At 44.1% G+C, this 26,644-nt stretch overlaps 1 protein-coding gene across 8 annotated transcripts in view; it reads right to left on the bottom strand.

Moving 5' to 3' along the window:
* Window positions 1-26,644, bottom strand: part of AGBL4 (AGBL carboxypeptidase 4) — a 1,484,537-nt gene that overhangs the window by 12,942 nt on the left and 1,444,951 nt on the right. For 3 of the 8 annotated variants that reach the window (XM_055255112.2, XM_063627495.1, XM_063627493.1), the window contains one exon: window positions 4,733-4,829. The exons of 2 other annotated variants lie outside the window; for them this stretch is intronic. In XM_055255112.2, coding sequence (XP_055111087.1) covers window positions 4,733-4,829 — 97 coding nt within the window. Of the gene's footprint in view, window positions 1-7; window positions 35-3,851; window positions 4,254-4,732; window positions 4,830-26,644 lie in introns of those variants that run through there. 3 more of the 8 variants (XM_055255111.2, XM_063627491.1, XM_063627497.1) reach the window with 2 other exon arrangements.

Genomic DNA, 26,644 nt, shown 5'->3' with positions numbered 1-26,644 from the left:
TCCTTACCTTCTCGGGACTTCTATTTCTTTATTTCTAAAATAGGGGAAAAATTCATGTCCTTCCTGCCTCTTAGGCTCCAGTAAATGGAGGCTGAAGAAGAGCTTTGTAAATTACAAGGTGCTATTCATCTGTCATTGAAGGATGTTGTTTTTAACACCCAAACGGAGCATAGGACATAAGTATGTTTTTATGGGGAAAAAGAAGAGGGAAGCCCAGATTTGGTCATAGCTGGGGCAGCCATGGGGGGATGGTGGCAAGGGGATAAGTTGTGCAGAGGCTAGAGAGGACAGTGAATGTGCAGAAGGACTTAGGGAGGGTGGGCTAGGAAGGCAAAAAGCCATCAACCAAAGATGGGGACACGAGAGCAAGGAGCCACTGGAAGGCAAAACATCCCATACCTTTAGGCCTCTGCAAAGGCTGTTTCCTTCCCTACCTCTCTAGCCTCACCTCCTTTCGGAAGACAAACTCCCAGAAAATAAGCCTCCCCCATCCCCAGGCCTTTGTAGCACTTTGTGCATCTCATCGCTCCTCACCCTGCCGTTTTCTAGGTGGTTCTTTGCTCATCTCTTTCTCTTATGAGATGATAAGTTTGATGTGTACGCTTTTTCTCTCTAATTCCTGAGCCAAGTGCAGGTCTGGTGTGGAGTAGGTGCTTGGGGAGTATTTGATGACTAGAAATGAACTTTCAGTCTTATCTTTACCATATCATTTACTCTAAACCTTCTGGCCTTGTCATTGCCATGGAATGTGTCTTATTAGATCCTGCTTCTGGCTGTTCTCTACTCTATTCCCCAACATGGAATACCCTCTATCCCCTTTCTATTTCATCAATCAAAATTCCATATGTCTGTTAAAGCCAAGTTCAAATGCCACTTCCTCTCTGAAGTTTTCTTGGGACATGCCTGCCAGCTACAAAATACTTGCCAGATTCGGTAGGAGAGGAACTTCTGCTTGGGTCTCACTTTTCTTTTCTTTAGTGTGAAGGGGTTGAAGTCGATAATTTTGGGGGCTTCTTCAGTTCTACCACAGCTCAGTAACAGTCATGGATTATTTAGAATTTAATCTATGCTAAGCCCTGCACCATGCACTAAGGATACAGAAGTAAGTAAGACTGAGGACACTGAAGCTAGCAGAGAAGCCAGACATGCATAGAAGCCATGACAATACACCACAGGACGTACCATGCTAGAGGTATGTACGAAACACAGGAGCTCAGCAGAGACGAAGCAGCTCTGTCTCGGCTGGAGAGCATGGACAAGGAAACAGAGATTGTGATATTTGGACTGAGTTTTGAATGATAATTATGAGCTCACCATCTACAAGCAGAAAGGGAGCTCATTCCAGCAAGAGGAAAAAGGATATACAAAGACCTAGAGGCAAGAAAACAGCTGACTTATTCGGGCTGATGCATAGGGCACGAGGTGACAGAAATCAGGTGGGATGGACAGGGCGCTCACAGGCGTGGAGGGGTGGCAGAAAGAAGTAAATGAAGTTTAAAATGTAGGCCAAGGTCTTGAATAACAAGAAGAGTTGAAACATTACCCTAAAGGTAATGGGGAGCCATAGAAGGTTTTTGAGAGAAGGCATAATCTGCTACATAGTTGAGTACTTATACACTTTTCAGTATTGTTTGTTATCTTTGCATTTGTACTTGCCTTTATCCTCCATAAATCTGAGCACACAACGGGCAGGGGCTATTTATAATCCTCTAGCAGTTGGCACAAGGACTGGCACGTAGTGGGCTCCAGTATGTTGAGGAGCTGATAAGCCCTCTTACACACACATACACACGTCATAACCTCACCATGGAGCCAGCCCTCCCAGCCTGTGACTAAGCCTGAGTTTACCTACAGAAGCACACCTGCCCTATTCCTTCTTCCTGTCTGATTTTGTCCCCTTTGCTGGAGCATTTTGGGCTTGCAACTGTACCACTGTGTGCTAAACAAAATGTGGGACCTCAGCTTTGGTCATCAATACCATGCCCCTGAGCCTGAGCTCTTGTGCCCACATTGCTGCCCCTCCCGAGGGACCCTATCTGAAGGGTGGCCCAGTATCCAATGATGCTGGCAGGCTTCTGACAGCGTGTGAGCAGAAAGTGCCATATTGTAATTATCCATGGAGATGGGAGAAAACAAAGATTAGTTTTGAGTCAAAACATGTAATTTTCCTTTAAAGCCAGACTGCTCTCTCACTTAAGCTATTTGATGCTTGGGTGGAAAATAATACAAAAAAGGGGAAGTATTTAAATCCCAAATTAGAGCTCAGAGTCTTGTATCCTCCTGGGAATTCATTTTTAAAGGATTACTGACCAATCTAGAGCTAAGTGGTGCTCACAGTTTGATGAGGCAGAGGTGTGTGCATAGGGAGGAGGTTATTAAGTTTTTTCTTAATTTAAAGGTGGGTGCATTTAGCTCAAATCCTCAAAACTCTGAACTCATGAGGAAGGAGCTCTCTAGATCTTTTCCGAAGAGGGCTCCAAAGCTCAAGGCAAGGAAGTGCCATGAACAGTTAAACTCAGGGCCCTGGGATCTCCCCTATGTCCTTTAGATCCGTGTCGGGGTTCCTATCTCCACGAACTCTTCAGTGGTAGACACTGAACACACTGCACTCCAGGGTGAGGGCCTGTGCTCCAGTCCCGGCTCTGACCATGTGACTCTGACCAGCTCCTTCTGCTCTCTAAGTCCCCATGTCCTCATCTGTATCATGAAGAGAGTCTAGAGGATCACTAAGGTCTCCCTGAGTGTCAGCACCATTTCATTGGTATATGACAATGCAATAGGCAAGAAAAAAATGATTAAGGATCAAGATAATTTTATTTAGGCAGAGGACCTGAAAGAGACAATCCCCAAATTAACTTGTAAATGAGATTCTAAGAATTCTTTTGAGTTTTATAAAGCTTTAAATGTTTAAGAACTTTAACCAATCAAGAATGACTTCTAAGAATGAACTGAGCATTTTCCTCTAGACGTGAGCTCCTCAGAGGCAAGGGTCATGCTTTAATGAGTTACTCATCCCAGCACTTCCCTCCTGTCAGGGGCCTGGTATAAAGTGTTGCTTTTCCTGAGTGAATTAATGAACGTATACATGCACGTATGCACAATGCAGGACAGGCACTTCAGGGGCACAAGAAATAGACGTGATTCTCCTGCAAGAGTTTCTAATATGCCATGGTGGTGGGGCACAAAGACCCTAGATGACTTAGAAACAATCTGGGACAGGGTATCAGAATACCTTGTCATGAAGACTCTATGACATGGGGCTAAGAGCTGTATGACTCAGCATTGTGGAACATAGGCCCTGAGACATCACCCAAACAAATAAGTCAAAGACTTGCCCTAGGCCTTGATGAGTTGGTTGGAAATCTGGGACTGCAACCCAGAAACTGGAGGCCATGAAAACATTTATTGAGCATTACTAGCTGCTGGGCACTATACTAAGCTTGTATCCATTCTAAAAAACCATATTTAGAGATTGTTGTTATTATCCCCATTTATAGGTAAGTAGAAAAAAGCTTCAAGAGGCCAAGAAACTTGCCTAAAATCCTATAACTCACATGAGTCTGAGACAGAATTTGAACCCATGCTGATGAACTTCTACTTGAGGTGAACCTTAGTTAGACTTCAATTCAGCTTTCAAATCATAAGAGCCTAGGATGAAACCCTGGCTCTGCCAAAAACTCTCCGACCTCAGGCATCTCAGACCTTCTCATCATCTATCTTTCTGAGTCTCCTTTTCCTCATTTGTAAGATGGGAAATATAATGTCTATGAGGAATAAATAATACAATGTACACAAAGTACTCTGTACAATAAATCACGGCAATTTATATTGTTTTTATTAATAACAGGGTAGGGAGGAAGGTGCATCAGTGCAAAGGCCCTGAGGCACCCGCATACATGAGCAAGTTCATGGCAAAGGTCAGTGGAAAGAATGGTCTGGCAGGAGCTGGGAGTTGGGCACTGTCATGTCCTTCAGGTAGGATGGACCACTGAGGGAGTGGGAGGTGAGTCTAAGAGGTAGGGTAGGGCCAGCACATTCCAGATGCCATGTGATGTCACTGTTCTCATGCTAGCTGGGTTCACAGCCAGTGGTCATGGAAGTGCCCAGTGCTTCAGGCTCTGGCCAAGTTCTCAGACAGGATGGAGGCTCGCCTCCTGACCTTCTCTCCTCAGCGGCCCTGCAAGTTGGCCCCAGAAGAGGACCCAAGGTGGAACTTCTCAAGGGTGTGTCCTCTCCAGCCCAAATCTTTACATCTTGAGGGAAGGAGACTATCATGTACTGACAGCACTGTGCTGGGTGCTTTAACACATATCTCATAATAATCATGTATGTGAGGACTACTGTCCTCACTTTATAGATGAGGAAACCGAAGGATCAGAGAAGTTCATATAGGAACCTCAGAGGATGAGGTATCAGGAGAGGTAGCACATAGAAACACTCAAATTTAGAACAATGACTGAACCCAGCTCTCCAGCAAGCCCCATCCCTGTGGATTCCCAAGTTAGAACCAGAAATGTGACCATGCCCTCACTGTCTGACCCCTTAATGACACTTTCTTTATGCTCAGGAAATATGCTCTTCTGCCCCATAAAATCTCTGTGGCAGAGCCAGGATTATCTTTCCTGCTGCACAGATGGGATGCTGAGTGTCAGCAAGAGGCTAAGGGAAGTTGCCCCTGAATACAGCCAGTGGAGCAGAACTCAAGCCCAAACCTCTCTGCTCTGCCACTTACCGCAGTCTCGGCATGGGAATTGCCACCTTTTCAACCACAGGGTTCAGCCGATAATAGTCCAAAAAGGTTCTTGCCACGTTCCGCCCCAGCTTCATATCTTCAGGTGTGTGCGTTAAGGAGCAACTTCGAAAACAGGTTGAGACAGAGTGAAAAGAGAACTACTAATAAAAATAACAGTAATAAAAACAGTTACACCACTCATTGTTCTAAGCTTTTTGTATGTGCTGTCTTTTTTGATCCTTGAAAAACCTTAAATGGTAATCATTATTATTCCCTAATTTTATAGATAAGAAAACTGAGGTGCACAGAAGTGAAGTAATTTGCCTAAGGTCACAAAACTGGGAAAAGGAGGAGCCAGGATATGAGTCTAGGGAGTTGTACCCTAAAGCCTGTGCTCATAGCTTTCAGGGTACAGCCCTTTGGAAATCACTGGGCTGCTCTGGTCTAGCCTCAGGTGGCTCAGGATGGAGCCAGGTAAGCAAGAACCCCAAGGGCAAGAGACATTTGTTGTATATAGACCAGGGCCTGCTTGACCCTTAGGGCTCAGTCACCCACTTTAGTAACCTCAGGCACAATGGTAAAACCCTGTGACCCTGAACAGTGTTCCCACTGCACCTTGAAATTCATTGTTGGAGGCAACAATGAATCTTCCTGGTAAAGATTTGTGGCTGTAAAAGCGCAAACTTCTTGGGGAAGGGCCAATTTCATATTGACCATTAACACCTTAATGTGAATGAGTACAACAATCATTATTCAACAACAGAATATCTTCTCTGCATTATAGCTCACATCTCTGGGCTTCATATGTGTTATTTCCTCTGCTGAAGTAACTCCCTACCCACTCCTGCCTTCTCCTTGGCTAATTCATACCCCTTGCTTCTCTAATGAGGTGATATCTCTTTATTAGAGCCCTCCAGGATATTCTTCTCCTCTCTTCCCAGAACTGTGATTGGTGCCCTTGCCCCACACTTTCATGACTCCTGAACTGGCTTCATTCAAAGCACTTATCACTTATCTCACAGCATGGGAATTATGTGTTTACTCAGCTTAATCCTTAGCCATTGCTTCTCCCTCATCTCTTAGCTCTGAACATCCAAGCTGTCACTAACTCTTCTCCAAGACACCTCCCATATCTTGAATGTTTTCACTTCTTTCCACCCCCCCTAGAATAGGCCAGCATCATCTTTCTCCTAGATTGCTGTCATCCTGTCCTAACTAGTTTCCCTGCCACAGAATTGCTCCCTTCTGGCCCATTTTCTACAGTGCAGCCAGGAGGATTCTGCAGTGTGGCTCTGAATATGTCACTCAGCTGAGTAAAACCCTTCAGTGGTTCTCGGTTACCTTCAAAGTCCAAATCTCTGAGCATGATTTACGGCACTGTTCATAGTCAGGTCCCTGATTATTTTCTAAACATTATGCTTCCTACTCCCACCTACTCCCCTTGCCCTTCACATTCCAGAAACACTGAGCTGCTTCTGCCTCCAGGCCTGTGCCCGTACATGCCATCTTTCTAGACCACTCTTCCTCCCTTCACATGCCTTCCAGGATCCACTCCTTCTCAGCTTCAAGAACTCAATTCAGTTGTCACTCTACTGGATAAGGGTTCCTTGGCTGCCCTTGCTGGGGTAGGGGTCTCTCCTAGGTTTTCCCACAACCTCTTCTTCCTGGCCTTCACCAACCAGTGCACTAATCATATTGTATTTTGCCTGTCTCTTCTTTTCAGTAGCCCCTTCTAGCCTGCAAGCTCTATGAGGCAGAGGTCATATCTGCCTTATTCATCACCTAAATACCCACATACTCATCTGACAATAAGTATGAAATATATATTTGTTGAATTAATAATAGCTGGCTGGGTGCAGTGGCTCACGCCTGTAATCTCAGCACTTTGGGAGGCTGAAGTGGGTGGATCACCTGAGGTAAGGAGTTTGAGACCAGCTTGACCAACATAGCGAAACCCCATCTCTACTAAATACAAAATTAGCTGGGCATTGGGGTGCATGCCTGTAATCCCAGCTACTGGGGAGGCTGAGGCAGGAGGCTCGCTTGAACCCAGGAGATGGAGGTTGCAATGAGCCAGGATCGCACCATTGCACTGCAGCCTGGGCAACAAGAGTGAAATTCCGTCTCCAAAAAAAAAAATAAAAAAATAAATAATAGCTAATACTTACATCATGTTTAACATGTGCTAGGCAATCTTTATATATATATATATACACATATATATATATACACATATATATATATATACACATATATATATACACATATATATATACACATATATATATACACATATATATATAGACATATATATACACATATATATATACACATATATATATATACACATATATATATATATATATACACTTTAATTTCTGGAATACATGTGCAGAACGTGCAGGTTTGTAACAGGTATACACATGCCATGGTGGTTTGCTGCACCCATCAACCTGTCATCTACATTAGGTATTTCTCCTAATGCTATCCCTCCCCCAGCCCCCAACCCCCTGACTGGCCCCAGTGTGTGTTGTTCTTTTCCCTGTGTCCATGTGTTCTCATAGTTAAACTTCCACTTATAAGTGAGAACATATGGTGTTTGGTTTTCTGTTCCTGTGTTAGTTTGCTGAGAATGATGGTTTCCAGTTTCATCCATGTCCCTGCAAAGGACATGAACTCATTTTTTATGGCTGCATAATATTCCATGGTGTATATGTGCCACATTTCCTTTAGTCTATCATCGATGGGCATTTGGGTTGGTTCCAAGTCTTTCCTATTGTGAATAGTGCTACAATAAACACACGTGTGCATGTGTCTTTATAGTAGAATGATTTATAATCCTTTGGGTATATACCCAGTAATGTGATTGCTGGATCAAATGGCATTTCTAGTTCTAGATCCTTGAGGAATTGCCACACTGTCTTCCACAATGGTTGAAGTAATTTACACTCCTATCGACAATGTAAAAGCATTCCTATTTCTTCACATCCTCTCCAGCATCTGTTTCCTGACTTTTTAATGATCGCCATTCTAACTGGCATGAGATGGTATCTCACTGTGGTTTTGATTTTCATTTCTCTAATGACCAGTGGTGATGAGTTTTTCATATGTTTATCGGCTGCATAAATTTCTTCTTTTGAGAAGTGTCTGTTCATAACCTTTGCTCACTTTTTGATGTTTTTTTTGTCGTAAATTTGTTTAAATTCCTTGTAGATTCTGGATATTAGCCCTTTGTCAGATGGAGAGATTGCAAAAATTTTCTTCCATTCTGTAGGTTGTCTGTTCACTCTGATGATAGTTTCTTTTGCTGTGCAGAAGCTCTTTAGTTTAATTAGCTCCCATTTATCAATTTTGGCTTTTGTTGCCATTGCTTTTGGTGCTTCAGTCATGAAGTCTTTGGTGCTGGGCAATCTTTTAAGTGCCTTATGTATACTGACTCATTCAATTCTCACAATAACCCAATGAAGTAGGTATATTATCCCCACTGTTCAGAGAAGATAAGTGATTTCCCCAAATGTTGGGCACCTAATGAAGAGCTGGGATTGAAAGTGAGTACCCTGGCTGCATGTGTTTATCTCCTTCCCAAACTACCTCTCCAGCACCTGCACCATTCCATATTCACTTCTGTGTCTCTCTTGCCTAATACGTGGTAGGTTACCTTCCACCTACTGAGAAACAAGACTCACACCCCTGACTCAGGAGTAGGTGAGGGGGGCATGCAGGGTAATATGTAGAGGAGGAGGAGCCTGAGGTTTGTCCTAGGGGATCAGTGGAGAAGGACCATTCTCAGCTGGGCTATAAAGGTTGGACAACTGAAGGGGCATTTCGGGGAGAAGACACAGAGTGAGCAACAGTGCAGAAATGATTTACCATCCATCCATCCATCCATCCATCCATCCATCCATCCATCCATCCATCCATCCAACAAGCATATTTGGAAGCCTCCAGTGTGTCAGGGCTTGTGTGAGAGGAGTGTTTGGTGGGAGGGGTCTTGGTAGGTCATAGTGGAAAGGACAAAGTGGAGTGGGAAGAAAAGATGCAGTTGCTTGCATTGGCAGGATTGTTGAGCAGTTGCCACAGGCCTTCCTTCAGTGCTGTCTAGGGCTGGGCCAGGTCTCCTGGGCCATTACTCCATCCAGGACCATGGAGATGGACAAGTGTTTGAGAAATAGGCAAGTGAGTTCTCAGTACCTTCTTCAAGAAGTCCCCAAGCTGGGGTTGGACACGGCCTAGCACATGAAACTTAGCATTTACGTAGCACTTACTATGTGCCAGGCACTGCACTGGCTGCTTTGCCTACAAGTGCATTTTAATTTTTAAAACAATCCAGTAATGAAGGCTATTTTATCTCTTTTTTGCTACGGGAGGTTAAGGAATTTGTCCAAGGCCACATAACCGGTAATGGCACTGTCAGGACTCAAACCCAGGCAGGTTTGACTCCAGAACCATGAGCTTTCTACTATCCCAGCCCATTTCCTGATTTGAAGGCACCTTTTCTGTCAAAGCCTGAGTCATCCCAGGCCAGTGCCTGATGGGAGAAGGAAAAACACCCGACAAGTTGTTTATGACAGTGAAATGTACTGCAGGCTCGCTGGGCTCTGGGGCTGTCACCTGCTTTCTTCCTCTGGATGTGACTGACCTTCTCTGTCCTCTTGTTTAAAAAGTTCACAAGCTGGCACTGGGCATGACCTCTCTGAGCAGCCGACTCTGGAGGCAGTCTCACCCAGCTTTCACCCAGCCAGTCTCCAGTTGGCTGGAGGAAACCAAATGGTGGTTGTGTGTGCCAGCAGTAAGAGCTACAGGGCACAGAGGAAAGCAGAGGTTCCTGTGGAATGAGCTAAAAGATTGCAGCAAACATTTTGGAGGTAGATGTATTTAATCCAAATCCTGGTTCTGCCACATGCTGTGTATGGCAGATCGTATTTTCCAAATATGCCTGCAACAATATCTCCAATCTCACATGTTATTGTAGTACATGACCTTGCCACTCCTTCCACTGAGTAGTATACTCTTCCCTTGAATTTGTATGGGCTTGGGACTTGTTTGTAACCAAAAAAATGGCAGAAGTGAGAGAAGTGAAATAGTGGGATTTCTGAGGCGAGGCCAGAAAAGGTGAAGTAACTTGTACTTGCTTGCTGAAATTCTCAAGCTGGAATCCTGAGCCTCCATGTGAGCAGTCTGACTGCCCTGAGACCCTGAGATCCTGAGACCCTGAGACTACAGAAAAAGAGAAGAGAGAGATTCCCAGCCAGCCTACAGCTCCTCCAGCACTCTACTGTTCCATCTCCAGCCATTGTCTGACTGCAACACACCACTCTTCAAGCCAGAACCACTCACCTGAGGCCTCCTCAAACTTCTGACCCACAGAGAACATAGGAAAATAGCTATTGTTTTAAGCCACTAAGTTTTGGGGAGATTTTCTAATGTAGAACTAGAGAACTAGAACACTGTGTGACCTTGTGTGAGCCATTTCATTTCCCTGAGTTGCAGTTTCCTGCTCACAGTGTTGTTGGGATGAAGAGTGTGACTGCACCTAGTTGGTGAATAACATATGGGTTGGATGAGTGAATGAATGAATGAGGAAGAGAGAAGCCTCATCCCTTTCTCACCATTCCATACTGAGAGCCAGACTTAAAGTAACTGTAGGAGGTAGCCTTGTCAATCAATCCTCTTGAACTCTGCAAGGGAAAGGAGATGGGCTGTTCCAGTAAAAGGTGCCACTGTAAGGTGTTGATCATTTTGGACAGGATCTGTTTAAAAGCTAGTGTTTCAAAGATGGGCATTGTCTGGGACAACTCTCTTTCCCTTCCCCCTCCAACCCAATTACATATTCCCTAACCCTGAAAGCCTCACTCCAGATTATTTACTGCAATGGCCCTGTTTGAGTCAAGAAACAGGACATGGGCAGGAGGAGAGGAGGGTTTGATTGAACATTTTCAATTAAAACAAGCTGTCTTTGAACAAAGATTTAAAATCCAGGCAAGGAGAGGCAATAATTCTCTTGGCTGGAATGCTTTTCATTGTATTGTAGAATTAAGAGATAAAAAATTGGGCGTGAAAACTCCCAACTATTCATTGTGAACAAAAATCTCAAGATGGTCTGTCAGTTAAAAATTTCATCATTTTCAGGTTCCTATGTAGGTTGTTGATCTGTTTTCTCAAAAATGGCAGGGTATAGCCAGCCACGTGGGGAAGATGGAATCAAGACACTCAAAGCAATAAACCAGGAGAATTCAGCTGGGATTGTCCTAAACTTGGACTGATTCCATGACTTCCATACAGAGCTCTTTTGAAATAAAGGGTGGGTGTAAGTAGCCCCAGCCTCCTATTTAATGGGGTCCTTCAACAGGTAATGAAGGTTTGAACATTTACTGTTCATTCTCATTCATTCACTCATTCCTTCATGCATCCATTCAAACATTTGTTGGGCTCCTCCCATGTATATACTGCTATGAAGAGAACAGGGATTGGGGTTAAAGGAAAATTAGACAAATACACTTTATAGCCTAGAGAAGGAAACTGACATGTTCCAGTTAACTATATTACCTGGGGGGCTGTTGCACTGTCATCTTCACAAAAGCAGGAACTATTTTTTTTAGAGTTTACTCCGCAATGCATACAGTGTAGTTACTATCACCAATCCTCACCAAAGCCCTGCAAAGTCAAAGTACAATTCTACATATATTTCACAGATGAGGAAATTGAAAACCAGAGAGTTTACATAACTAATTCAGAGTCTCGTGGCTTGAATGTAACAAAGGTAGCATATGAACTTCAGTGTCTTCTAACGGCGTGCATATGTTGTTTCCTTTCTTGAGTGTAATCATAAATTCAAACACAAAATTCTGTGGATGTGTGGAAAGAGATTGAACTCCAAATGGAGGAATTGTGAAAGGCTTCATGGAGGTGCACATATAACAAAGATTTGAAGGACAAAGACCGGTCTTAAAGCGGGAGGAAGAGAAAGACAAGTATCAGCAGAGAAACAGAGAGTGGCCAGGCACGTGACCTGAAATAACACAGAAAAGGGTGCGAGGGCCCATGTAGCTAACCGTGTAGAGTGGAAGGTGACGCTGAAATATTAGGCTAGAGACAAGTGAGTGAAGGCTTTGAATGCCAAGTTAAGAAACTTTAACTTCTATTCTGTAGGCAATAAAAGCCAATGAACATATATGGGTTGTATCTGTAAATATAAATTTACTCAGTGTATATTTAATGATCATCTACTATGTTTTTTATGTTCAGGCTTTTTGGAAGCCTCAGGGTATACTATGGTTAAAAACAAAAGAAGACAAAACCAAGACAATGGTTCTTAAGTCTAGAAGCAGAGACAAATAGTGAGGTAGTAAAACAAACACACACACACACACACATAATTGCAATTGATATAGTACTATGAAGAAAATGCACAGAGTCTGTACCTGCAGATAATGCAGGCGTGAGAAGGCCTCTCTGAGGCAGGGATGTGAACTGAGAGTGAACAGTGACTGCAGCTGTACCTAAGAAGAGGGAAGGGTGTCTGGGAAGGGTGCTCGGGTGAGAGACGGAAACTTGAAGAGGGCTGGCGGAGGGCAATAGGCAAGGGCTAGATCACCAAGACCTCTTGGCCACCTTAAGGAGTCTGGACTTTCTTGGTGAATGGGAAGCTACTGAAGAGTTTGAAGCAGGAAAATGACACAGTCTCATTTTTATTTCCAAAGGTCACTGCTGCACTAAAAGAGAAGGCAAGAGTGGAAGCAGGCAGAGTAGCTAGGGACGACTGCAATGGTCCAGGGGAAGGCAAGGGAGGCCCCGGCTGTACAGAGGCAGTAGAGATGGGAAGACGTATTTGTGGGAAGAGCCAACAGGACCTGCTGCCAGGTTGGATGTGGGGCCCAAAGGAGAGGAAGGAATGAAGGATGACTCCTTCATCTTTGGCTTTAGCAGCTGGGTCGATGGGGTGCCCTGATCTGGCATATGAAAGAATGAGGCAGGAATAGCTTCAGGGGAAAGATTAGGAGGTCAGTTCGGAGCATGTCGGGTTTGAGCTATGAGACATTAAGTATCCAGGTTCTGAATCAGAAATGGAAAAAAAATCAGAAAATGGGAATTGTTTCTGAATTTTCAGCTCTTCGGGATTATTCATGCCACAAATTCTTGCTGACTGTGCAGTGTGTTCCATTCTGCTCAGGTCTCCACCTCTTCCTCCCTGCTCTCAGGGTGTCCCAAGGGCTTTAGGAGAACGGCAGTAACTGAAGAATCCTCTATTCTCCTGTCTCGGGGCCTCAGATCTGGGGCCTTGAGTGTGCACACAAGTGGGAATCAAGAGACCAACGTGGTTTTCATCATCAACTAGCCATGTGACCTTGGGCCACTTCCCTTCACTGGGCTTAACTTCTCTGTGAGTAAACGTAGTCTCTTGAGTCCTTTTTCAGTTAACATGGTATGTTCAAGCAAAGCCCTCAATACAATAAGCTTATGAGAAATCCCATCCGCATTCTTTCATTCACAGATATTTATGGAGAACTGACTATGTGCCAAGTTATTTTAGACACTTGGGATATACAGTGAACAAAACTGGCAAAGACCTCTGTCTTTATGGAGTTTAAATTCTAGCTATGGGAAACAAGCTGTAGACCTAATAACACATGTGTAGATTATATAGAATGCTGGAACGTGATAAGTGCTATGGAGTAAAGATAAAGAGTAGGGTAAGGGGAGAGCTGGGGCCAAGGAGAAGATCGCAGCATTAAGTAGAGTGCTCAGAGAGGCCTCCTTGAGAAGGTGGGGTGGGGATGGGCTTGGGGGAGGTGAAGGCGCTGGCCAGCACCAAAGCAGAGTTAATCGTCCTCACCTGAAACACAGCCCTGAGCAGTCATTTCACAATCAGGCTCTTGCTAAATCCAGCCCAATCCCAAACTGGGGATAATAACCAACCTCAGGGACGAGTCCTCCCTCATGGGGTCAGGAACACCTCTTTCGTGGTAATGGCTGTTTTCTGTCTCCAGGTCCAGGTCCTCTTCACCTCCCAGAGCAGCTTTGGCGGAGACAAGTCTCACACACATCCTCCCGCCTGGCCTGCGGCCTCCCTTCCCTGTCCTGCTCCTCCCCTTGTGGACTCATCTCTGAAGCTTTCTCCATACTTCTCACTCCCTGCGGCTCTTCTAGAACCCTCAGCAAGCTCAGCTGGCTGGCCTGACTGCACTGAAGGGTGCTGAGCTCTGCCCCACTTCTCAGACACAATAACCCATTTCTCCTTTCCCCCTAGTTGTGGGCAATGGCAGCTCTGATTACCATCCCCATTTTGCAGATGAAAAATCAAAAGTCACTTGTCTGATGAGTCACATCAAGTATTGACGCAAGAAGGATTGAAACCCATTGATTTATCCACTCATTTGTTCATTTATATATTCATATTAAGTGGCTTCTATGTGCTAGACACTGTTCTAGGAGTTAGGATACAACAAAGAGAAAAGAGACACATCCCTGTCCTCATAAACATCTTTTCTTGCCATTATCTGCTTCCAAATAAGAAAATTGAATTCCTACCTGCTCCCTGTTTGGAAACTCCCACCTAGAATTCATTTTCTGCTCATACTCCTGCCCCTCCCAGGAACAGATGATCACCATTAAAGGGGGAAGATTAATTGTGCAGAGGGATAGGCCAGGGAAAAGTGATTTCTCTCTGGTAAGGCTGACAGCATTGCTAGAATATCGAGAGGCACCTGCCTAGGAGCCTCTAGGTAAAGCTAGAAGAAAAATGTGACAATGAAATATCTTTTGTCTCTGCCTGCCTCACCAATCCTCCCACAGTGTCGGACAAGTACATGACTAAACAGATGAATCCTTCTCTGAAGTGCAGTGTGGAGGCTGCAGATGCAATTGCAGAGTCCTTTCCCATTGCAGGCAAGTCCAGAGGCACCCACTAGGTAAGAAGACCTGTGAAAGAGAGGAGAGGGAGAGAGAGGGAGAAGGAGAGGGAGACGGAGAAAGAGAGAAAGAGATAGAGAGAGATGGATTGGAGAGACAGCAGGAGAGAGGAAGAGATAAAGTGGCTGCAGAGGCAGAGACCAAAAGCGAAAGAGATGCAAATGGACAAAAAATACAGAGAAACTGGTCAGGATGAGGCAAGAAGATAACGAGAGAAGGATAATCAGAGAGGCTGAGAGAGACTCAGGCTTGAAAACTGAGGAGAAATGGGGTGAGGGGCAGAGAGAGAAAAACAGGGAGCAAATGACAGAAAAGGAAAGAATCAAACTGAAAGAGGTGTGAGGGATACAAATGTAGGCAATAGGAGAAGGGAGGGAGAGGGGGGAGAAAGGCAAAAGCTGAGACAGAAAGAGACAAAAGAAAAAAATGCAGAGAAGCACAGCCGCAGAGGACAGACTGTAAATGAGATGCATAAGACTGAAATAGAGACAGGAACAGTGAGAGAGACTGAGAAGGACCTAGAGAAGAAGGTGGAGAGACACAGAGAGGGACGGGAAGGGAGGCCTCTTTTTTGATGGGCAAAATGCAATTCCATGGAGTAGGTATTTCCTGAGAGGCTGACTTCACGGAGGAGGCTGGAGATGAATGCTTATACGGAAATTGTGGGAAGAGTGTCCAATTCATCACAGAATGAACTAAAGTTTGGGGTAACTATAAGGCTCGAAATTAGTTTTCCATTGCCACTGTAACAAATCACCGCACACTTAATGACTTAAAACAACAGAAATGTATTCTCTCAGTTCTGGAGGCCAGAAGTCAGAAATCAGTTTCACTGGGGCCAAAATCTAGGTGTCACAGGCCTGCATTCCCTCCACAGGCTCCGGGGAGAAAACAGAGAAATGGTTGGTTTCTGGTGGCTGTTGGCATTCCTTGCTTTGTGATCACATCATTCCCATCTCTGCCCCCATGGTCACATTGCCTCCTCCCTCTTCAGTATATGTCAGATCTCCCTCTGCCTCTCTTCTAGGGATACATGTGATTGTATTTAGGACCTACCCAGATAATCCAGGATAGTCTGAACCTCCCATCTGAAGAGCCTTAACCATAACAGTTACAAAGACCTTGTTTCCATATAAGGTATTATTGATAGGTTCTAGGGATCAGGAACTGAATGTCTTTGGGGGTCATTATTCAGCCTATTCCACACTGCCTGAGAGTTCATCTGCTTAGCTAAGAGCTGGCATGTGAAACATCCTGGCATACACAGGACGAAAGTGCTGGGTATCAGGGGTGGAGTTCTGGCTCTGTGTAAGACACCTTGCTGGGTGCTTCACCAACTCCACCCCACCTGACCTACATGAGCAGCAAGTGGATTTACCAGGATTCAGACCCAGATATGTCTAATTTCAGAGTGCTTTTTGCTGGCATTATTTGCCGCCTCTCAAGGGCAATGTTGCCTACTTTACTTCTTAAACATAGTAAACCTGCTCCTCCTCTTCCTCCACTGCTATTGCATTGTTCAGATCCTTGTCTCCTATCTCAACTATTGCTTCAGCGTCCTAATTGGTCTTCTGGCTTCCGGTTTCTCCCCATTATTGCTGAGAATGATGTTCTCACAATTGCTAACCTTGTCACTTCCTGACCTACAACCCTACACTGATTCCCTGTCACCTACAAGGTAAGACCTAAATTCTCAGATCCGGCTTTCATAGCCTTCCATAAGCTAGTATAAGCCTTATCTCCTGACACTGTATTCCGTTGTGCATGTATTTAGAAGGCCAGGTTTAAAGTCCAAAAAGCATGGGTTTTAATCCTAGCTCCTATATGTTTAGCTGTGTGAACCTGGGCAGGCTATTTACTGTTTCTGAGCCTTAGTTTCCTCATCTCTAAAACAGATAATGCTTCCTACCTCAGGATTATCGTATTGATTAGAAATTATATATCCAAGGTACCCAGTACAATGCTGGTATGCAGTAGCTTTTTTATTACCATTACTACATATGAAACTGTCATCTCCAACAAAGTATGAGCTCTTCAAGGACAAGAGTATGTCATGTTCACATTTGTTTCCAGAGTTATTTAGCATATTAGGCCTATGAACAAAGGTAGGGAGAAAAAGCAAGACAAAAATAAATCAAGATGAGAGAGAGAGAAAAGAACCGAGAGACAGAGACGGGGAAAGATGAAGAAACTATTTGTAAAATTCTGTGTTTTCTGGACGTTTGGTATAACATATCTTGTAGGTTTCTTTCATGCTGTGTGCCTCGGTTTCCTCTCCTGTAAAATTGGCGGGCAGTTGAACTAGATGATCTCTAGTTCTAATTCTCACTCTCTGCTCTACCCTGGGAAAAATGTTTCCCCGGAGCAGGGGATATCCTTTCTGACCAAGCAGATGAGGGGCAGCTTTATCAGGTGTGACAGTGCTGCCCATCACCCTAATGGGGTCTTTTGAAGAGAAGCCAGGTTAGAGGCTGGTGGGCTAGAACAGATGGAGATCTGACCTCATTTATAATGTGCCTGATTCTGGATGGGATAACCTTGGCGGGTATTTGGACTTTAGACCACATTAGGCAGGTTGCTGTTATTCATTCACTCATTCATTCATTCTTTATTTATTTTTTATTCATTTATTTTTGAGATGGAGTCTCGCTCTGTCACTCAGACTGGAGTGCAGTGGCGCGATCTCGGCTCACTGCAACCTCCGCCTCCTGGGTTCAAGTGATTCTCCTGCGTCAGCCTCCCAAGTAGCTGGGACTACAGGTGTGTGCCACCATGCCCAACTAATTTTTGTGTTTTTAGTAGAGACGAGGTTTCACTATGCTGACCAGGATTGTCTCGAACTCCTGACCTTATGATCCGTCTGCCTCAGCTTCCCAAAGTGCTGGGATTACAGGCATAAGCCACTGCACCCAGCCTCATTATTTATTACTCATTGATTCATTCAACAGACAAGTTATCAATCACCTCCTCTGTGCTGGGCCATGTAATAGGTATACAGAACATTCACACTGGCTATGTAGAATAAACAAAACATGGATGGCTGTGCTCTCAATCTGTTTATAGTCCAGGTACTATTGACATGTTTGGCTAAATGATTCCGTGTTGTGGGGGCAGCCCTGTGCATTGTAGGGAGTTTAGCAGCATCCCTGGTTTCTCCCACTAGATGTCAGCAGCACCCACCTCATTGTGACAACCAATTGTGTCTTCAAACATTGCCAAACACTCCCTAGGGCAAACGCGCCTGTGGGTGAGAACCACTGGTCTAGTGGTTGTACAGTATCTGGTGGAGATGCAGCAAGTGACGTGAGAGAGGTGGGCAGGATCTTGACTGGGAAGGGTCTTGGCTTCCCTACTTAGAAAAAAGTAATCCCTGAATGGATCCTTGGAGACAGGGAAGGGGAGAGGGATTCCACTCACAGGCTCCATTAATCTGGTAAGACAGTTATCTAATCACCTGCCTCATTACTTCGGCAGGGAAGAGTGTCCCCCCTCCATTTCTAGCACACCTCAATACCCGAGATGCCTCTCCCTTCTCTACTTGCCCAAGACTGCTGGTATTTATAGCTCTTCTGTCTAACTCAGACCCACTTCTCACTCAAGAGGGAAATTAATCTCTCTCTCCAAATCCCACACTATCGCTTGCCTCGTGGCTTCCTCATTCCCCTGCTCTTCCAATCCAGGCACCAGCAATTTCCCAGCAGTGCCTCCTTTTCCCCACTGACAGTTGACCATGGCTCTGAAAATTGGTTCTCGGAATCAGTTGTGCCTGCCCAGCTGGGCCCCAGCTCAGCAGTGCCTGGGACTTTGATGCAGTTCAACCTGAGAAGGGGCTCTGCTTTTCTGAGAGATATTCAGCTCCTGCTTGTCTCACATATATTTTTAGAAGCTTCAACTGGATGCACAGTTAAAAATGAGACTGAAGACCAAAGTAAATATTTGCATAGCAGGATCTTGGAGTGGTGGAGAAGAGAGAAGGAAGAGAGGAGTTCTGATGGGCCTGGCTTCAGGCCTGCTCTGCTTCTGAGTGGCTGCACTTGCCTGGGGCAAGTCTCCTCTAGGTATCAGTTTTCCAATCTGTAAATTTGGAGGAGGGATTGGCTTGCCGATGTTTTGAAATATTTCAGCTCTAATATTCTGTGAGCCTCTATATCAGAAGGGCCACTAAGGGGTTCCTGAACCCTCTGATACTACAGACAAACTGTGTAAATTTCCTGGGGAGAGTATTCATAATTTTCTACAATTTTCAAAAAAAATCAGCATCTTCTAAAATGTTAAGAATCTCCGCTCTAGGTCTGTGGATAGAGATAATTGAGTTTATCACCACCTTCCTGGTAATGTTTCTTCTTCTCATTTTCTGACCTATTCCCTTGTTATAGTCTGACTCTTCTGGGATTAGTGAGAATCTGGCAGAGTGCAGGGGAGTAAAATCAAGCTAGACTTGAAATGGAATTAACAATATGAAGAATCTATCCTGAGTGCATCTGCATTACCTTAACTAGAAAACCTCAAAGAGTCTGGTGGCCCAAGTCTGCTGCAGGGGTCAGCAAAGATGATCCCTAGGAGGTGACTGCAAAACTCAGCTGAAATCTGGGCCATTCTGTGGGTGAGAAATGGGGTTCGGTCTTTTCCTGGGAAGCATCAAATCCTAGGCTCAGAACTTAAAAGGCCCACTAAAGGGTTTGCTGGAGGGACAGGACATGGGGTCCTCCACCTTTAAAAGAAGCCCACTTCCCTGCCCTTGTGTCTTCACCCCTGATTAGGCCTGAATCTGAAGCACTTACACGGATTAATGGAATGAGCAATGTCCTGTGAATCAAGAGACCTACATTTGAGCATCAGCTTTCACCAAATGCTGTATGCCTTGGGCAGGTCACTGACCCACTCCTGGGCTTCAATTTCTCCATTTAGACAATAAAGAGGAATTGGCTTGCTTCAAAGTTTCACCAAAGAATGACTATTATTATAGTGAAACTCCATTATAATACCTCATTATTGGCCATTTCCTTGCATTTATTCCTCATTTTGAGACATTGTTGTTACATTTCAAGCAAAAGAGCAATGAATCCCATGCCTAGGAAGAGTGTGATTATAAACTTAAATCCCAATCTTTAGGACCCTCATGGCTCTAACATTTTATGATTTTTTTTCTGCCCTGATGTTACTTTCTTTTTAACTGTTGTTTTGAACTTAAAATTTAGGGAATGAAATTAATGTCGATGACCATGGACTATTTTCCAGGCACTGTGCTAGTTTCATTTATTACCAGCAAGGTAGATTTTGGTATCCTTGTGTTATAGGTTAGAAAACTGAGGTTCAGAGATGTCACCTTTCTAATACCACTCAGTTAGCAAGCGGACGGTTAGGACCTAAACTCGGGTCTGTCCTACTACAAGGCTTGTAGCTTGAAAAATTATTTTCATGCTATAATTCTTTATTATTTTAACTTTCTTAAAATTAATTCATTTATTCAATATTTATTGAGTATCTGCTGTGTAAGGCACTGTGCCAGACACTATGGATTTGGAGATGAGAAATCAGTCCCCATTCTTGAGCAGCCTTTAGAGAAGACAAATAAAAGTTGCAAGTTAAGGCAATGACACTATGGCAGAGGGAAATAAGGGAAGTCAGGGTGCAAAAAGTGGGATTTAATATTGGGGACACCCTGGAAGCTTCTCAGAATAGGAAACACCTGAGCTGAATTGAGGGTGTAAGATTGTCTTTTTTTATTTTTCTGAGATAACTCTTCATTAAACAAGTTAGTCAACAATTGATTGAGAATCGATGATGTACCAGATACTTTTCTTTTTTTTTTTTTTTTTTTTTTTTTTGAGACGGAGTCTGGCTCTGTCACCCAGGCTGGAGTGCAGTGGCGCGATCTCGGCTCACTGCAACCTCCGCCTCCCGGGTTCACGCCATTCTCCTGCCTCAGCCTCTCCGAGTAGCTGGGACTACAGGCGCCCGCCACCACGCCCGGCTAATTTTTTGTATTTTTAGTAGAGACGGGGTTTCACCGTGGTCTCGATCTCCTGACCTCGTGATCCGCCCACCTTGGCCTCCCAAAGTGCTGGGATTACAAGCGTGAGCCACCGCGCCCGGCCCAGATACTTTTCTAGTTTCAGGAACATAATTGCATACAACGACAAACTCTTATGGAACTCATAAGGGAAGAAAGGCAGTAAACTAACCAACAAATACAGTATAAGATTGAAATCCAGGTGACTTGGAGGAAAAGTAAGACTTGGCCAGGTAAAGAGAGTTGAATGGCATGAAACAGCATCCCAAATAAAGGCAGAGGCATGTGCAAGCATGCCGAGGCATGACGATCCCTTTGAAGATGTGTGTCATGGCTGGAATATCTTCTAAAAGATGAAGAAGGAAGCAAGAGAAAAATGCAAGCACAGATCATGAATGCCTTGTGTGATGTTATGAGTATGAACTTTCTCCTGCAGATAATGGGAAGCCAGGGGAGGGTTTTAAGAGACGGAGGCACAATGCTCAAATTTGGTTTAAGTGTGATTTCTCCTGCGGCCCTGGTGAAGGGGGATTTGGAGGGGTGCCAGACTGCAGACAGGAGGAATGGTCCTTGCCCAGGGAGAATGGTGAGTTAGGGCCTGAGCTCAGGTACTATCAGGGGAGTTGTATTTGTCTAGTAAGAAAGATGATACTTGGGTGCTGGCAGAAGTGACTGGACTAGAAAAAGCCTCAAGAATAGCATACCAGGTTCCTGCCTTGGAGAACTGCGTGGTGATGTCCCCATCGACCTTGGGTAGGAAGTCTAAAGGTGGCTCCTAGAAGGCAGGAAGCTCTGTGCTCCCTAGAGTACTTTCCATCCCACCCTTCTTAGTAGTAATGTTGCCTAATTTTATTTTGCTATACCGACGTGCCAAGTGGCTATTATGATTCCTATAGTGAATCTCCATTAAAAGGACCAGTTACTGGAATTTTCTTATATCTAATGCTCTTCTGTGGACATGTCAAGCAAAGCTGACAATGATCCCACTCACAGGATGGGTATGAGGCTGGCCTTAAACTCCCCATGAGGCCAACATATTTATCCAATCTTTAGGACAGAATATGTTTTCTCTGGAACTTTTCCTTTCTCTTCCATTCTCACTCCCCCACACCTCTGACGGGCCAGCTGGCCTGTCTGACTGACTGCCTCCCTCTCTTTCATATATGCTAATCAGGAACCACTCACTGTCAGGATATAAAACATGCCTGTTCCATGTCTCACTCCATCCTGCTCCATTTTAGTAACAATAAGAACAAGCATATTATATCCCATGCGTTCATTCACCCCATGGGCAACAGGATTTCTTAAACCAGTTCTATGCCACTTGTCATGTTCCCTCTGTGGCAGGGCCTCTGCCCAAAAGGCTGTTCCAAACCCCCTGCCTCATCGCCTCTAAGTAACCCCTACTAATCCTTCAGACATCAGCTCCACTGCCACTTTGGCAAGACAGTCATCCCTGACCTCCGGGCTGAGTCAGTCTGCCATCCTATACTCTCCTAGAACCTCCTGGCACTCCTTCACAGTTCTCTCATGATGGTAACATTACATTGTAAGTGTAATTTTTGATAAATACCTATTTCTTTTCTGTTTTGTTTTTGAGATGGAGTCTCACTCTGTAGTCCAAGCTGGAGTGTAGTGGCACGATCTCGGCTCACTGCAACCTCCACCTCCTGGGCTCAAGCGATTCTCGTGCCTCAGCCTCCCAAGTAGCCGGGATTACAGGGGCATGCCATCGAGCCTGGCTAACTTTTTGTATTTTAGTAGAGACGGGGTTTCACTATGTTGCCCAGGGTGGTCATGAACTCCTGAGCTCAGGAGATCCTCCTACCTCGGCCTTTCAAACTGCTGGGATTACAGGTGTTAGCCACTGTGCCTGGCCAAATATCTGTTTCTTTCACTAGGCGACCAAGTTCTGTGATTGCAGAAATGATGTCTGCTTTGTTCACCATAATTTCCCCTGTGCTTAGCAGTGTCTGGCACATTAGGTGTTCAATTAAATATTTGCTATGTGAAACAATAAATATTGCTAATGGCAGGAATTTATATTAGCTTCCATTTATTTTCTTCTTCCTAGGCCAAGATTATCTCAGGATTTCATGAAGAGGAGAAACGGAGGTCATTTCCTAGAGATCAATGGAGAATTTGATTGTGAGAAGAAAATTGTGTAAGGAGCAGGGGTGGGTGTGGAGGCAAATGTCACACACTCCAGAAGGTAAAGTGACCTGGCTCTTCCCCTCACTCCTTGAAAAGAGGGAAAGCTCATCAGAGCCAGGACTCTGGAAAAGTGATGTGATGAAGAGAAGGAGGCCCTGAATAGCACCATTTGAAAGGCATTTCCAAGGAAGCCAGGGATGTGACTCTGTCTTGGTTGCAGGGATCAAAAGGTTTTGTGAAGGAAGCAATGGCTCTCTAGCCCCCTTCTGGTGGATTCTGGGGTAGAGGGATGCAGTTCCTTTGATAACTGGTTAGTTATAGCTATAGGGTGAAGCCAATTGAGGAATATTGGTCTGGGCTTCCAGAGACACAAGGTCTTCTTGAACCATAAGCTCTCAGAACAATGCCCCACCTAGGCAGAGCAGAGAACCCTGAACCTTTTGCCTGGAGAGGACAAAGAAAGAATCGCACAGCTTGGTAGCCACCAGACCTGGGACTACCCATTGGACCCCTAATCTCCACTGTTCTTGGCCTGTCTCTCATTCCCATTAGACTGTGAGTTCTTTGAGGACAGAGACTACGTCTTCTCCATCCTTGTTTCCCTAGCCTAATCCACCATCAAATAATACTGTGGAAAGAAAAAGTAAAGGAATAAATAAATAAACCTTAAATAAGTGGTTCATCCACTAATCCTCAATTCCTGATTAGTAAAATGAGAATAACAATAGCTACTAATAAGAGTATTGTGTAGATTGTATGACTTAATGAATGTGAAAGCACCCGTATGGAGTTTAACATAAAATAGATAATCAAAAATACATTATCCTCTTTGTTTTGGCTTTAATCACGCATCCTCGCTTTAAGTACTCCCTGAACTTTAGTGACCTTCATATTTTCTAGCCTTAACTTGACAGTACACCAGTTGTTAAAGAATCATAAAATATCAGAGCAAGAGGGCACCAAAAGTGGACGTTTGTCTTGCTTTGTCTTGTTTTATTTTCCTGCTCTTAATATATTCCCCTCTCACACATATCATTTTCCTGTATTGAGCCCCCAATCTCAATTCCGTGACTCAGGAGGAGCTGACTCCATTCGGACTCTGGTTGGGGATGGAGTCAGCCCAATGGTGGCCAATCAGAGCACTGATATACCTCTTTCCACAGTGATTAGTGAGGTATGGCATATGGCCCATACCTGACTCAGTTTTGGGACTTGTGAAACAGGGAATTACCCTTACACTGAGAGGCTGGGATATCCACCAGGAGCTTCTGGCAGCCAATTTGCTTCTAGCAGGGGAGAGCTGGTTGAATAATGAAGCCAATGCTCAAGAAACAGCGCTGAGGGGTTGAGGACAGAGAGCTTCAGACCAAGCCTTGATGATGCTGAGTCCTTAGATCCAGTAATGCCTAAAACAAGTATCCCTTTGGACTTTTGAGTTTTATGAGCTAATTAATTTCCCTTTTTATTTAAGTCAGTTTGAGTTGGGTTTTCTGTCCCTTGTAACCAAATGTTGACTAATACAAGATGTTGGAGTTTGTTTCATCACACCTCTTAATTTTACAGATGAGGAAGAGATTTGCAAATCACATGAGCAGTTTTTACACACAACCAATTTTCCAAATAAGTATATTGCTTCAATTCCTTTTATCCTTACCGCTGACCAGAACAGGGGCAGGTTGTTCTAATACCTGGATAGGGTCATAGAATATTGATTTTGGTCACAGAATGCCTAATCTTTCTGTAACGGAGCAAATTTTTAAATTCAAGTCCTTGGGAATCAGTTTTGTTTTGCATTACAATGTTTTTATCCCCCAAGCAGAACTGCTGATGGCTGTCCTTTTCCTTCTACACAGTATAATCAGCAGCAATTAATTATAATCACAAGGAGACAGCACAAATGAACAGAGCATTAATTGGACAGAAGTAATCAAAATCTCCCTTAGCTCACAGTTAGTACCTGTATGCAGGGAGATGTGAGGAGGCACATGCATGTGTACACACACACAAATATACACACACCCCACAGTCAACCAGACAATAAGAAGAGGATATAGGATGAGCATGCTCTCTCACCAGCATGGTGTAGTAGAAAAAAAATCAAGGACTTTGGAGTCACAAAGATCCCACCACTAACCAGTTGCTTAAACTTAGCTTTCTCATTTCTAAAACAAGGATACACAGACCTACTTCAAAGTGGATGAGAATATTAAATAAGAGTACGGTATGTAAAGCACTTTTTACTGGTATGTAGCAGGAACTCTATACCTTCTAGTTCTTTTTCCCTCCACATCAAACACCTTTTGTGGCTGGTAGAGAATGAAGACCTAATAAGACTGGAAATTTTAGACCCTTGAATGTTCTTAATCCAGCCTAACCAATTTGATTGTCTCCCCTAGACCCTCCACTTAATCCTATACCATTCCCCTTTCCCGGTCTCTGCCCCCTCCGCCACATTCCTGCTTCCTCTTGCCTCTTTCCCCTCTTGGTTGTAAATTCTGGGAGGGCAGCTTGGTATCCCTGTTGCCCCTCACAGGACCTGACACACAATAAACAATGAGTGGACATTTGTTTAATAACTATCGATGGAGCCTGTGTCTTTGCTTATGTTCTCCTTTCACCTGCAGCATCCAGCCCATCTGTCTTGGTCTCAGTCTTAGTCATCCTTCAAGGCTTAGCCTAGAAGCTACCACCTCCTCCATGAAATCTTTCTTTGAAACTTGTCCCTAGGACCACTATCCCTTCTCCAAACTCGGTACCTCTTTCATGACACATGCAGCTTTTTATCTTGTGTTATAAGATTTACACAGGTGTTTCTTCTTCACTGTGACCTCAAGTTTCTTCACTCAATCATTCAACCTGTTTCAGTTAGTGTATGCTGGTAACTATAGATACTGAGGCATCAGAATGGGTATGTGTCCTTGAGATGCTCAGGTTCAAACTAGTACTTGAGCACAGCAACTGTGTCTGACTCATCTTTCAATACCCCATGCCTTGGGCCACTGTGGGTGATCTTCAAATATTTGATAATGGCAATAGGAATAGGTTGCCTAGGAGAAGGCATCTGAGCTAGAATACTGGTGAGTCTTGTGAGGTTATAGAAGGCCAGTGAGCTCCCTCAGGTTGGACACAAATGCCCCTGGGCTTTCTGAAGGAAAATATTTTATATTATGGAGAGAAATCTGGCTCTAGATCATGCCATATACTATGTACTTGAATAAAAAAATCCCTGAATAAGCTGTGACTTGGTGCCCAGGGATATACACCTTCAATAATTTACTTGAAGAAGCTCTGGCCTACAGTCAGTCCCAGCTTTGCCACTGGTTTCACAGCGATGTTGAACAAGTCATTTATCTTCTCTGGGTATCAGTTTAGCTACCTCAACTTTATGCAACCAACAATTATGAACATCTACTGTGTTTCTGGCACTGTGCCTAGTCCTGGAAATACAGAAATAACTCATATATGATTAGCAATTTTGAAGGCACTAATTTAGTAGGCACTATAAAAAGGGCCATCAAAGAGAGGTGTTGTAACAACTCTATATTGTGTAGCTCTCGTTCTTCGTTTCTTTCTGGATAAATTCCTAAGCTCCTTTACCTGACGTCAAGCTTCTTGTGATTTGCCCCTGCCTACCTGTCTAGTGTCTCCTCCATACTGACCCTGCACCCTGGCCATATTGCAGTGCTAGTCATTCCCTAATGCTCCATTATCATCCATATCTTTGCCCATGTAGTATCACTCCAAAATTCTCTACCTGCTAAATTTATGATGATCCTTCAACACAAAGTGAAAGTACCATAATTGAGGTGTACACAGAAAGAGCATCACATTTTAAA

The sequence above is a fragment of the Symphalangus syndactylus genome, chromosome 12 (genome assembly GCF_028878055.3).
Source record: "Symphalangus syndactylus isolate Jambi chromosome 12, NHGRI_mSymSyn1-v2.1_pri, whole genome shotgun sequence".
Lineage (NCBI taxonomy): Eukaryota > Metazoa > Chordata > Mammalia > Primates > Hylobatidae > Symphalangus > Symphalangus syndactylus.
This window is presented reverse-complemented; position numbering and strand designations above follow the sequence as displayed.